The sequence below is a fragment of the Ambystoma mexicanum genome, chromosome 1p (assembly GCF_040938575.1).
Source record: "Ambystoma mexicanum isolate Mex_15411 chromosome 1p, UKY_AmexF1_1, whole genome shotgun sequence".
Taxonomy (NCBI): Eukaryota; Metazoa; Chordata; class Amphibia; order Caudata; family Ambystomatidae; genus Ambystoma; species Ambystoma mexicanum.
The window spans coordinates 804,462,180-804,475,250 of NC_090921.1; the positions used below are offsets into that span (position 1 = coordinate 804,462,180).

The window sequence follows — 13,071 nt, forward strand, 5'->3', positions numbered from 1 at the left end:
GCAAGAGAGTGAGAGACGTACATCAGTTACATATATACAAAAGGAGCACCTTACAATCAGCAATGACACAGTATGACACATTCAATGCCGCCCCCAATTAATTTCCCTTTGAATTAGATGCGATGATTGACCATTGTGACAAATATGACACCTTAGACCACCATATTTAGTAACGGTTTGCAATCTCCAATTTTACAGACACCATTCTTTATTTGCGAGAACACAGCGTTTCTGTTTTCATGGGCAAGCTGCGCATAGGAGACTGGCACATACCAGGCCTCATTATCTCTTAGTTTCGATTCTCGCTCTAGAGGTCAGCCCGCTCTCCGGGGCCTCACTGTGCTCAGAAAGCGGGGCCGTAAAGAAGAACATAATTCAACTCTTTAAATGCTAGTTTCATACATTGCTATTCTTTCAGGAGACTCGCTGGCATTCGTGTACTGATTAAAATGCCTTGCTCCCTGCCTTCAAGGATATGTGAGGGAGGGAATCGGGCATTTCTGTCTGGCTTTCCAGTGTAATGTTTCAACATCTTTCTTAGTCTTGGTTCATTGAAGCGAAATAATATCTACAGTAAAGCAGTTTTACATGAGGCAAAGTGGCAACGTTAGAGAGAGCAGAGAGAAAACAAAATGGCGATTCTGGTCATCTTAAAATAGCCTCACTCTAGTTGAACTGATAGCTACGTAATAACTAATGAGTATATATTCTCAACACTGTAAATGAGGCGATTGGTCTTCGGCCAACCAATTAATCATGCATTTCCTTCTGCCCAAGGGGTGGTTAGTATTTTTGGACTGACAATTTAAGGGAGAAATTTGACATAAGAAAAGTTCTGTGATAAAAAAAGGGACTGTCATGAAGAAGGACTGTAATGAAGGGGAAGGACAATGACTGTGACAAAAGATAATAATTGTGATCAAACTCTATGAAAAAAGAGAACTATGACAAAGGACTGTGATGAAGGAGAATGTTTGTGATGAAAGACTGCAAAGAAGGATTATGTGAAGGACAAGGACTGTGACAAAAGAGAAGGACTGTGACGAAGGACTGCACTAAAGGAGGACTATGACAAAGTAGAAGGACTGTGTTGAATCAGAAGCATTGAGACAAAAGGATGTGATGCAGGACCATGATGGAGTATTCTGTATTGATGATGGACTGTGATGAAGGCGGAAATTGAGGAATTAAACGGACTGTGATGAAGGAGAAGGACTATGATAAAGGGGATGGATTATGGTGAAGAAGAAAGCCTATGATGAAAGAAAAGGACTGTGATGAAAGAGAAGGAGTGACATTGAGGAGGGACGGTGACAAAGAAAAAATACTGTGATGAAGGGGAAGGTCTGTGATGAAGGAGAAAGACTATGATGATGAATGACTGTGACAAATGGGGACTGTGATGAGTATGGACTCAGATATAGGGGGACTGTGAGGAATGGTGTCTCTGGCACAGAACTGTGATGAATGAGGGCTGAAGAAAAAGAGCAATGAAGTAGGTTGATGATTAAGGAGGGACTGTGCTGTAGGAGGACCATGAGGAATGAAGTCTGTGGCAGAGTAAGGTGATGAAGGTGGGCTGATGAAAAAGAACTGTGAAGGAGAACCGTGATAAAAAGGAAGGACTGTGATGAAGGAGAAGTATGGTGATGAAAGAGAATGTATATGACAAAACAGAAGAACTATGATTAAGGAGAAACAACATGACAAAGGGGAAGGACTGTGATGAAGGGATGTGATGAAGGAGAGGGACTTTGATGGACTGTGACAAAGGAGGGCTTTGAGGAAGGAGAATGACTGTAAGGAAGGATTGTGATAACAGAAAAGGACTGTGATGAAAAAAGGAATGTGATGAAGGAGAAATACTGACACCGAACTATGACTGTGGCAAGGCAGAAGGACTGTGGTGAAGGATTGTGACAAAAGAAAAGGCCTGTGAAGAACGACTATGATGAAGGAGACATAATGTGATGGAATATAGGGACTATGACAAGGAGAAGGACTATGATGATGGATGACTGTGACAGAGGAGGACTGTAATGAAGGAGGACTGTAATGAAGGAGGACTGTGCTTTAAGAGGACTGTGAGGAATGCAGAATGTGGCAGAGGATTGTGATGAAGGAGGAAAAATAACTATGATGGACAATGGTGATTAATGAGAAGGACTGTGACAAAACAGAAGAATGGTGAAGAAGGAGTAGGACTTTGAAGAAAGAGAAGAATGTTCTCCTTCTTTACCAATCTGGCGTTCGTCCTTGTCACCCAACTGAAACCGCTATTCTTTCCATCTGTGATTATTTTCTGTTAGCTAGCTTTGCTAAACAGTCCTCTCTTTTGGCTAGCTTTGATTTGTCAGCAGCTTTAGATACTGTTGACCACCCTCTTCTACTCTGCTTTCTCTCCTCCCTGGGTTTTAAAGGCACCGTTCTCTGCCGGTTTAGTCCATACCTTTCTAACCGCACCCTCTCTGTCTCATGGGCTGGCCACATATCGTCTATATTTCCTCTTCAACATGGCATACCTACAGGCTCAGTTCTGGGTCATCCTTTCTTTTTTCTCTGCACAATTCCTCTTGCTTCTATCATCACTTCCTGTGGTCTGTCTGGTAACTTCTATGCTGATTACTCACAGCTTTTCCTATAATTTTCTTCCTTTGCCCCATCCATTCATGCCACCCTCACTCCCTGTCTCCTAGATATCCAGTTTTGAATATGTGATCACTTTCTCCTCCCCAATCCGTCCAGGACTAAGTATATTTTCTTTCCTGTTACTAATATCCTACGCCACTCCCCTTACTTTTATTTTATTTCCACCTGCTTTACTTCCTATCTCTCTATCTGTTTCTAATCTCAGTGTACACATTGACTCTTCTCTAACCTTCCTATATCATATTTCTGCTCTTTCCCATTTCTGTCATTTCCATCTCTACAATAATCGCAAACCAAGGCCTTTTCTCTCTTTTCATGCTATGTAGATGCTTGTTTCATCAAAAATGTTATCTCATTTGTTCTACTCTAGTCTTCTTCTTGGTCTTCCTGCTTCTCATCTGAGTCATCTTCTATCTGTTTACCACTCATCTATACATCTCCTCTTCTCCCTATCGTCTCGTGACTCAATTTCTCTGGCTCTAGCATCTCGTTTGCTGGCTTCCTTTCTATTTTTGTCTGCTCTTTAACCTTCTCTGTCTAGTCACAATCTGTCCCCTCATTTCCTTCTGCACCCCTTCATGCTCTCTCTGCTCCCCATCTCTTTTCCTTTTTCTGTTCCACTGCTTGCACCAAGGCATTGGAACACACTTCTTCTTCCTCTCCGTACTCTCTCCTCCTATCTTGAGTTCCATTCCTGCCTCAAGGACTGCCTTCTTTCCTCTTAACTTCAACAACATTACAACCTGCATATGGTATGATACATTGTTTATTTTTTGTTAAGTTGGCATAAACCTCTCTATAAAAATAAACACAAAATGCAAGAACTATGACTAAAGAGGAAGACTACCACAAATGAAAAGGACTGTGATGAAGGGCTGTGGTGAACCAAAAGGACTGTGTTGGAGGGTGATGAAGGAGGACTGTGATAAATGACTAGGATGTTAGAGAATGACTGTTAAAAAGACCAAGAACTGTGATGAAAGAGAAGGACTTAGAAGGGAGAAGAAGTGTAAGGAGGGACTCTGACAAAAGAAAAGGCCTGTGATACATGACTGATGAAGGGAAAGGAAACGGACTGTGACAAAAGAAAATGATTGTGAATAAAGTCTATGACAAAGTAGGAATATGAAGATGGACTAGAATAAAGGACAAGGACTGTGACAACGGAAATGGACTGGGATGAAGAGGAAAGACTTTGATGAATCCGAAGGGCTTGTGACAAATTAAGGCTGTGATGAAGGAGACAAACTATGAGGGGAAAAAAGACTATGATTAAGGAGAAAGACTTTAATGAAAGAAAAGGACTGTGATAAAAGCAAACACTGAAAATGAAGAAAGTTCTCTGATCAAGGAAAAGAAAAGTGTAAAAGGAAATGGAATGGAATGAAGGAGAAGTGGTTTGATCAATAAGAAGGACTGTGACAAAGGAGACGGACTGTGATGAAGTATGACTGACAACAGAGGACTGTAATGAATCAGGATTCTAATGAAGGAGGACTTTGATGGAGGACATTAAGGAAAACTGTGATGATGAAAAAGAACTGGGGGAGGAGACTGTGATTTGGAAGAATGATTGTGATGAAGGTGGTGACAAAAGGATGAGGATGGGGATAAAGGAGAAGAAATATGATTAAAGAGAAACATATAACAAAGGAGAAGTACTGTGATTGAGGCTGTGATGAAAGAGGGCTGTAAATAAGGACTATGACAAAAGCAAAGGATTTTGATGAAGAGAAAGCACTGTGATGTATAAGACAGACTGTGACAAAAAAATGTTTTGAAGGACTATGATGGAGGATGATTCTGCTTCAAAGAACGACTGTGATAAAGTAGAACGACTTTGACAAGTGGGGGTTTGATAAAGGGTTGTGATGGAGGAAAAGGACTATAGACAAGGGCTCAGATGAAGGATTGTGAAGAAGGGGCAGGGCTTGTGTGAATGAGAAAGACTATGGCTAGGGAGACAGACTATTGTTAAGGAGACAGACTACGGCTAAGCAGAAAGACTGTGGTGAAAGAAAAGAACTGTGATCAAAGAGGAGCACTGGCAATGAAGGACTGTGATCAAGGAGAACGACTGAAAGAATGGAGAAGGGCTGTGATGGAGAAGGACTGTGATGAATGAGAAGTAAGAAGGATGACTTTGATGATGTATAACTGTGATGAAGGACTGTAATGAAAGAGGACTGATTTATGGGAGTACTGTTAGGAAAGAGGACTATGATGAAGGAGGACTGTGATGAAAATGAACTGTGAGGACTGTGACAAAGGAGAAAGACTATGATGAAGGGGAAGAATTCTGACGAAAGAGGAAGACTGTGACAAAGTAGAAGCACTGCTATAAAGGACTTGGATGCAGGAGAAAGTCTGAGATGTACTATGATTAAGGAGGGCCATGATGGACAGGAGCTGTGATGAAGGAGAAGGGCTGTGATGTAGCACTGATGAAGGACAACGTCTGTAATGTAGAAGGACTGTGATGAAGGAGAAGGACTATGACAAACCGGAAGGGATCTGATTAAGGGTTGATTAAGGGGAAGGGCTGTGATGTGAGAGGAATGTAATGAAGGAGAATGACTTTGATGAGGAAAAAGGACTGTGATGAATGAGAAGGATTGTTTCAAAAGAGAACTACTGTGATGATGTGCGACTGTGACGGGGGACTGTAATGATGGAGGACTGGGTTGTGGGAGGACTGTGAGGAAAGAGAATTGTGACGAAGGACTGTGATAAAAATGAACTGTGAGGACTATGACAAAGGAGAAAGACTTTGATGAAGGAGAAGAACTCTGATGAAAGAGGAAGACTGTGACAAGTTAGAAGCTCTTTTACAATGGACCTCAACGCAGGAGAAAGCATCTGATGTATTATGATGAAGGAGGGACATGATGAAGGAATGTGATGAAGTCGAATGGCTATGACAAAGAAGAAGACTGTAATGGAGGTCTATAATGACGGTCGAAGGATTGTGATAAAAGACTGATGAAGGAGAAGCACTGTGTCGAATGAGAAGCACTGTGTTGAAGGGCTTATGAAGGGAAAGACTCTGACAAAGGAGAAAGACAGAGAAGGGGGCAGCAGAAGGATTGTGACAAACGAATCAGAGTATGATGAAGAAGGATTGTGAGAAAGCAGGTGAAAGTACCAATTCCCAGCGAGACTCACTTTGCCTTTTCTGAGATTGATAAACATGTGTTTATGAATTCTGATGATAGTACCACTCACTGTGCTACTAAACAACATGCCTGCAACAAAAATATGTGTTCATAATAATGAACATAGCAGCAGGTGTTTATAACACCCAAAATGGAAAGTATCATGCATTAGCCGGAAGAGGTGGTTAGGTAGGCAAATTAGAGATTGCCAAACTAACATGCATAGGCAATTATCCTGGCTCTGCTACTGAACGATACAGTGATCCTGGACAGATAAACTCCAGTGTATATTATTGGGGTTGTCCTCAGTAAACAAATTTGCCTTATCATATTCTATTTGCATTCTTGAGCCCATGGTCTGCTCTTTCCTTTCATGAAGGCCGTTTGAATGGAAGTGGCCCAAAACAGGAGTGAACAGACCAAATGGCACATGCTTCTGAAAAAACAGAGGGTTTGCTTTTTCTGAGAATTTCAAATGTTCTTACTCATATCATTAATAACAATCTGAAAGTCTGTGTCAAACCAGGACTATAAGCAGTTACTTTATCACACAATTTCTTTAAACCAGATATGACTTTTTTAGACACACATCAATTAGTATTACAATTCTTCTACACTTCCATTTATGATGAAGAACACAAAGGTGCAAACATGCTCCTTTTTTGGATAACTTTTTAAAAATATTGTTTGTTGGGTGGGAAGGTGCCCATACACCCACACATCAGCACACACCAGTGGGTGGGAGCGAAAACACTCCCCGCTGGCAAAGGAAGGCGAAAGTCATGGACATCCACCCCTACTTGGCCCGCAATCCACAAATAAAAAGGGAGAACTCTTTTCTCGCGTGCACAACCAGGAACAAAGTCACAGGGATCCCCAGGCTCAATCCACTCGACACAGCCTAGGTGCATAGATCACAGCACTCCAGCCACATCAAAAGAAGAGAAAGGAACATACTCAGACAAACCAGACCATCCCCAAGACCCTGCAGGAAACCGCGGCCAAGGAACTGTACCCACACCACAATCCCAAAGAGGCATGTCAGGAGAGGAGTCCCTAACGGTGCCACTGACCCCTGCACGAGCAATGCCTCAGAGAATTTCGGACAGCATATTTTCGCAATTACCCTCAAACGTCGACCTCAGCGACACCAGCATACTGGGATCACGGTGGAAGAGATGGATGAGAGACTTCGAGGTATGCCTCAAAGCGGTAGGTCCCCTAGAAGATTAACAAAAACACAGCCTGCTTAACCACGCAGTAGGATCGAATGTGAAGGACATACTGGATAAGATACCCGAAGGCGATATAGACACCTACACTAGCTTAAAGACAACCCTTACTGAGTACTTCACGCCACACACCAATGTGGACTACGAAAGATATTTCTTCCACACCACAAAGCAAAATAAAGGCGAGACTATGGACATATTTGTAATGAGGCTAAGACTAAGAAGGAAACACTGTGATTTCAACAAATACTCAAATGAGGAAGCGCTACACTCGCAGATCATAGTAGGGTGTGAAAGCGCAGACTTCAGAAAACGATTACTACAGAAACCAAGGAACTTAGAGGAAATACTACGCCTGGCCCGCTCCGACGCTGCGCTGGCGGCACAAGTAGAAGGCCTCAACGATATCAAGATCACACACGGAAAACACGAATGTCTGAAGAAACTGGATGGAAATTTGAAAAACAATGGTGACCCATTCTGCTACAGGTGTGGACATGAATGCCCACACTAAGGGCAATGCCCGGTATGGGCCAGATGTGCTCTGCCTGCGTCTGAGAAAACCACTATAAAGAGGTCTGCCTCATCTTTTGAAGCAACTTGCGAGGGGTGGGAAAAGTTGGATGGCCAACACCAGAGCAGGAGCAAGGACAACATAGCCCATTTCGCGCTGCGCACCACACGCACGACCATGCACGTCGAAGTCACCGGGATGACCAGCAGGACAGAAAACAAGACAGAAGTGACGTTTACCGCGGCTTTGGCACTGATGTGTAATGCACAATGCTCACTACATGTACAACTGAAAGGAATCAGTTGTACATGTAGCAAGCATTGTGCTTTACACGCCAGAGCCGCGTAAAAGGCAATGCTGCCCTCGCGGGCGTTTTTTTTTTGGCACAACAAAATGAGCCAGGGCTCATCAAGGGGGCCTGGCCTAACTGCAGGCATCCTGCTGGCTCATTAGACAAAGCCCCCCTGATGAGCCCCGGTTCAATGGGCTGGCTACTGGCACCCCTGCCAGGCAGCCTTTTGTAGTGATCAACACCCTCTCCCCAGGGGAGAGGGTGTTGATCTCTGCATTTATTTTCTATTGGGTTGCCTGGCAGGGGACAGCGCCTCGCCTATTCAGCCTTAATGGTGGCGCTTCCCCTCGGCAGCTGGAGAGGGGCAGCGTCGCCATTAAGGCTGAAGGGGTGAGGCTGCTGGAAGCTGAGGCCGTTTTCCTTCAGGAAAACGGCCTCAGCTTCCAGCGGCCTCACGTTTCTCTCCACAATGGTGGCACCGGCCCACCGGCATCTCCTGCTTAAAGGTATGCCTCGCAGGTGTGGCGCCACCATTATGGCTGAAAGGCATTTTTTTCTGGAGCCTGAAGCTTTCGGACACGAGCGAGAGCTTCATTCTTCGGAAAAAAATCCTTTTCTTGTAGTGGCCGGGGCTGGCAGGGGAGATTAGTGGGCGCCACAGGGCCCCGCCTCAGATTGAAATTTCAGAGCCCCGGCCCCGTCCCACTTAAAGCCCTGGCCGGTGGTAAAAGGCAATGTTGCCTTTGTGGGCACTTTTTTTTTTAAGTATTTATCTGATCGGATGGCCACTACCAACCCCGCCCCCTCTAGACCACGCCCCCTCTTCCCCCAACTCCTCCCCCACCCGCACTTGTGGTATCCCCCACCACATTTTTTCCATTTCCACCACTGCTTCCAGGTGAAAGGCCAGGGTCTGAGCTGGTGATGACAAGGATCGATTGGGCGGAAGTGCCAGTAAAACCATGGAGACACATTTGCTCTACAAAACCAACATCATTTTGTCCTGACCTGGTAATGCGCAAATTACAACGTGCAAAATTCGAAAAATAACAGCCTTTTCTCCACATCCACGCCTCTTCTATAAGTATGGGAAATTATATGTGTGTGTGTGTGTGTGTGTGTGTGTGTGTGTGTTATTTTCGTATACGCTTCCAAGGTTAAATGCAATATTTACGCCGGTTGGAACAGAGGAATGTCTATTGTGCTGCTACTTGACAGCACTGCAGCGGCACTTTCTCCTCTGTGCTTTTGGTCACTGCCTCCACACTCCCAGGGTAACTTTACTTTCCAGCACCCATTATTCATGCAAACTGGGAACAGAGAAACGACTGCTTCTGGTGGAAAGCATGTCAGAGGCAGGGCACGTGACCACTGCCTGATGCCACACACCCCTCCATGCCCTGGGTGGGCGGGCTTTGCCAAAGCCTGCAACACTTGCTGCAGCTGCAGAAGGGTTTCGAGAGGAGAACTCCTGACCAGATTCAAAGCAGAGATGCTCATCGGATATTTTATCTTATTTTCCAAAGGTAAAAATCACACCAACGCCAGAACAAATGAGCAAATGCAGAACCACATTCTGGGAGAATATTGTATGCTTAAACTCGCTTCTAGTCCAGTGAAATTTAGTTTTCAGTTTGTATTTTTCAATAGCCTGCAGAATTCTTTCTTTTGCACATTCTAGAGACATGCTAACAAATGATATGTTATTTTATTTCATTGCATATATATGAAGTAATGCAAAGAGCTGAAATGCAACTGACCCACGCACTACACTTCACGCGCAGGCGCGCACTACTAGAGTAGCAACAGGTTTAGAATGGGCGATGTTGCTGATTGCAGAGCAGGTGCGGCTCTGGGGTCATGTTGTGACGCAGCATTAATACTGCATTATTTCTCGTTGCAGTGCTGGGGGTGCAGATGCACCTGCATCAGAAGGAGCAGCTCCTCTCCTTCAGCATTAATGACACAGCCGCGATCTCCTGTTTGTTCCCCGAGGGAAGCCCGGGTGGAGGACACATTGTGCACTGGTTCTGGAGGCGAGTCGAGGCGCCGGCCACATTTATTAAGTACTGTGACAGTCGCGCAGCTCATCTCAAATATAACTGCCGCCATGAACCGCGCAGCACGACACTTGAAGTCTACAAGGTCCAGCGGAAGGAGGCCGGTTTATATTACTGCGCTTACCCCAAAACAGGGGCCCTGCATTTCTCCAGTGCCGCCACCATCCTTGTAGGAGGTAAGAAACGTTGTCAAGAAATTTCAAATACGAAACTATACTATTTCTTTGTCATAAATCATACTGACCCAGAACGGATACCTACCATAAAATGTTTCTATGCAAAGCAGGAAAAACGTGTGTGTCTGTGGCATTGTGTTTATAAGCAGAGTGAGATTTGACTAAAAAAAATAGAGAAACGCCATTTTCAGATATGCCACAACATTTCAAAGATGCCATTAAAGAGGTGGCATTTTCCCCATCACGTTCAGGGGCGTCATTTGGGGGTCGCCAGGGGTCGCACCTGAGACCTTTGAGGTTTGCCTTGCTACCCATGTGGTCTCCCTTGCTACCCGTAAATGGAAGCTGCTGGGCTGTGGCCCGCACCATGTGGCTCATTGTGTCTGGAGTGGCTGTCTTTCTTGTTCAGGCCTCTTTAAAAAAAACAAGGGGTTCCACAAGTGGGACACTTTGAGCAGTGACACTAAATAAGAAAGAATAGAAATAACAAATAATTTGTCTTTCTGGAATTCTATACAATAATTGATAGACTCATTAAAGGTTTATTTCAGGCACACTTCAGGGGGTGAGTCACTGATTTAGTCTGTGCCTAAACACCTCAAATTCACAATGCAGACACAAAACTTCCAAAAAGCATTTAGAGCGGAATAAGCATCAGTTTCGGGCTATGGGCCTCATTATGACCCAGGCGTTACACCATGGTGCTAATAGCACCATGGTCCGTGCCGGTAACTTACCGACTCTGCCATGGCGGAATGGGGAATTACCACCCCATTCTGAGGTTGACGGGGCGGTAATTCCCCAATGCCGCCATGGCCCTTCCCCATTCCCATTTTTGCCCCATAGGGCTCAATGGGAATGGGGAAGGCACTAATTACGGCACCGTAAATTACGGTGCCGTAATTAGCTCCTAGGTCCCTTTGCGGGTTGGTTTTTTAACGCCTGCTAAAAGCAGGCGTTAAAGTGCAACCCGCAAAGGGACCTCGTAATCAGGTGTTAAGGGTTTAACGGCGCCGACACCTTTTATGGCACCGTTAACCCCTTAACGCCTGGGTTGTAATGAGGCCCTATGTATTTTGCTTTTCACAAGTTGTAGTTATAGCATGTTTTTTTCTGAGGCTGTCTCTGCTATGAGCATCACAAGACATTCCATCTCGGTGTCCTCGGTCACTTGACAAAATCCTTATACCTAAAAGCTTGTGTACAGTGTAGAAATGTTTCACCATAGCACAAAAAGTGGCCATTGATTTCATTTTGCCACAATGAATGCTTTGTTTCAATGTGTCTATCATTCCTATCTCCATAGCATGCTGTTCAGGATGTTTGTTTGCATGTAAGAGGTAACAAGTGCCCAGAGTACAGGATGCCATGTGAGTGTGCGGGTTTCGCTGCTCTACTCTAAATTCATTAATACACAGTTATGAATCCTCCCAATGGTTTGAATTTGACCAACCTCTGAAGCCTGAAACGTAGATCCACGCAGGCTTGACATGTGGCCAACTTTGCACCAGACCTGCAGATGAACTGACCTGCTGTTCAATCTCAGTTTCCAGTTTAATATTATCCACTACAGAGTATAATTTGCTTTCTCACTTTGAGAACATTCAGACATGTAATTGCTCATTTTACTATAGCCAGTAATATAGCTATAACTGGTACGATAGCTCAGTGGGTTGAGCGCTCGCTGCTGCGATGTGTGTGAGTGTGTGATCTGCAGGTTGCAGGTTTGAATCCCAGCAAGGCCAACTCAGCCTTTCATCCTTCTGAGGTTGATAAATGAGTACCAACTCAGGTTGGGTGATATTGTATGTATATTTGTTCTATATAAAGCGCTTAAGTGTAACTCCTATACAATAATTTAACACATCATTATCATTTGGCCTTGGACGTCTGCTTGCATTCACAGTCATTTTGTAATATGGGCTTATACACACTGATATTAACAATACATATGGTGATCCATTCTTGTATGAAATGTATATCACATTACAGTGATATCGCAACCATATTCTTCATAGTGTACCTAGGAACAATACTATGCAATGCCACATCCTGTTTTGTGAAGGGGTGAAAGGTCGTGTTCCATCGCTTCCCATGATGTCACTTCAGGGTGGTGTGAAATGACATCACTTCCTGTGATGTCATCAGAGGTCAAGGGTCGTTTGATATCACTTCCGCTACCCCTGGCATTTTGGTGAAATGACGTCCCTGATCATGTTCTTACCCCATATTATTCACTAGCAACCACCAGGCAACAATCACTGCTTTGTAAAACTGTCTACATGGAGAAAAGTAGTCCACAAGAACGAGTTTTTATGGAGGACACAGAGGGGCACAGGTGCACTGTCAAATATGACTTGAAAACATGCAGATTATTATCTTAATTAACCCGAATCACAGACAAAATGCCAATTTTGGCACAGAATATTTTTAATTTCCTATAATTTGGGCCTCATAACTTCACCGGTCTGGAAAAAATGCCGGTAATTACGGTACCAGCATTTTTTACAGACCGGGCGGAGCACAAGTATGCCAGTGAAGGCCATGGATCTCCCGGCAGGCATGACCTGCCGGTAGATCTGTCCCCCACCGGCAGATGCCTGGATCGTTTATAGCCTGATTCAGTGAATCCCATTACATGGTAATGGTAATTTACTGTCTCTCTGCCACCCGTAATAAAACGGTAATAACGTGATATCGGGCGGCGGAGACAGTAGGTAGAGTTTGCCGGTATACCACCGGAATTACTAGTGGGATACCTGCAAAATCCTAGTGTCCAAATTAAGGTCTAAATTCTGCGTGATACAAAATCAGTATTGGGTTCAATTAAAGATCATTAAAAACATGCCAACAATCAAGGACATCCCTTCCCACTGACTGCAGACATGCAACAGCTTAAAAGTTTAAATGTCACCCTTAACTGTATATGTCCTCCTGCTGTCTTTTATTTCCACATTAAAAGTCATTTATATTTCCAGATCATCTTCCAAATG

At 44.1% G+C, this 13,071-nt stretch overlaps 1 protein-coding gene across 1 annotated transcript in view; it reads left to right on the forward strand.

Moving 5' to 3' along the window:
- The first annotated feature begins 9,256 nt into the window (after positions 1-9,256).
- LOC138581108 (uncharacterized) overlaps positions 9,257-13,071 on the forward strand; it is a 91,762-nt gene continuing 87,947 nt past the window's right edge. Inside the window, exons 1-2 of the mRNA XM_069652191.1 lie at positions 9,257-9,368; positions 9,746-10,078. Of these exons, the coding sequence (XP_069508292.1) occupies positions 9,335-9,368; positions 9,746-10,078 (367 nt within the window). The 5' untranslated portion in view covers positions 9,257-9,334. The remainder of the gene's footprint in view (positions 9,369-9,745; positions 10,079-13,071) is intronic.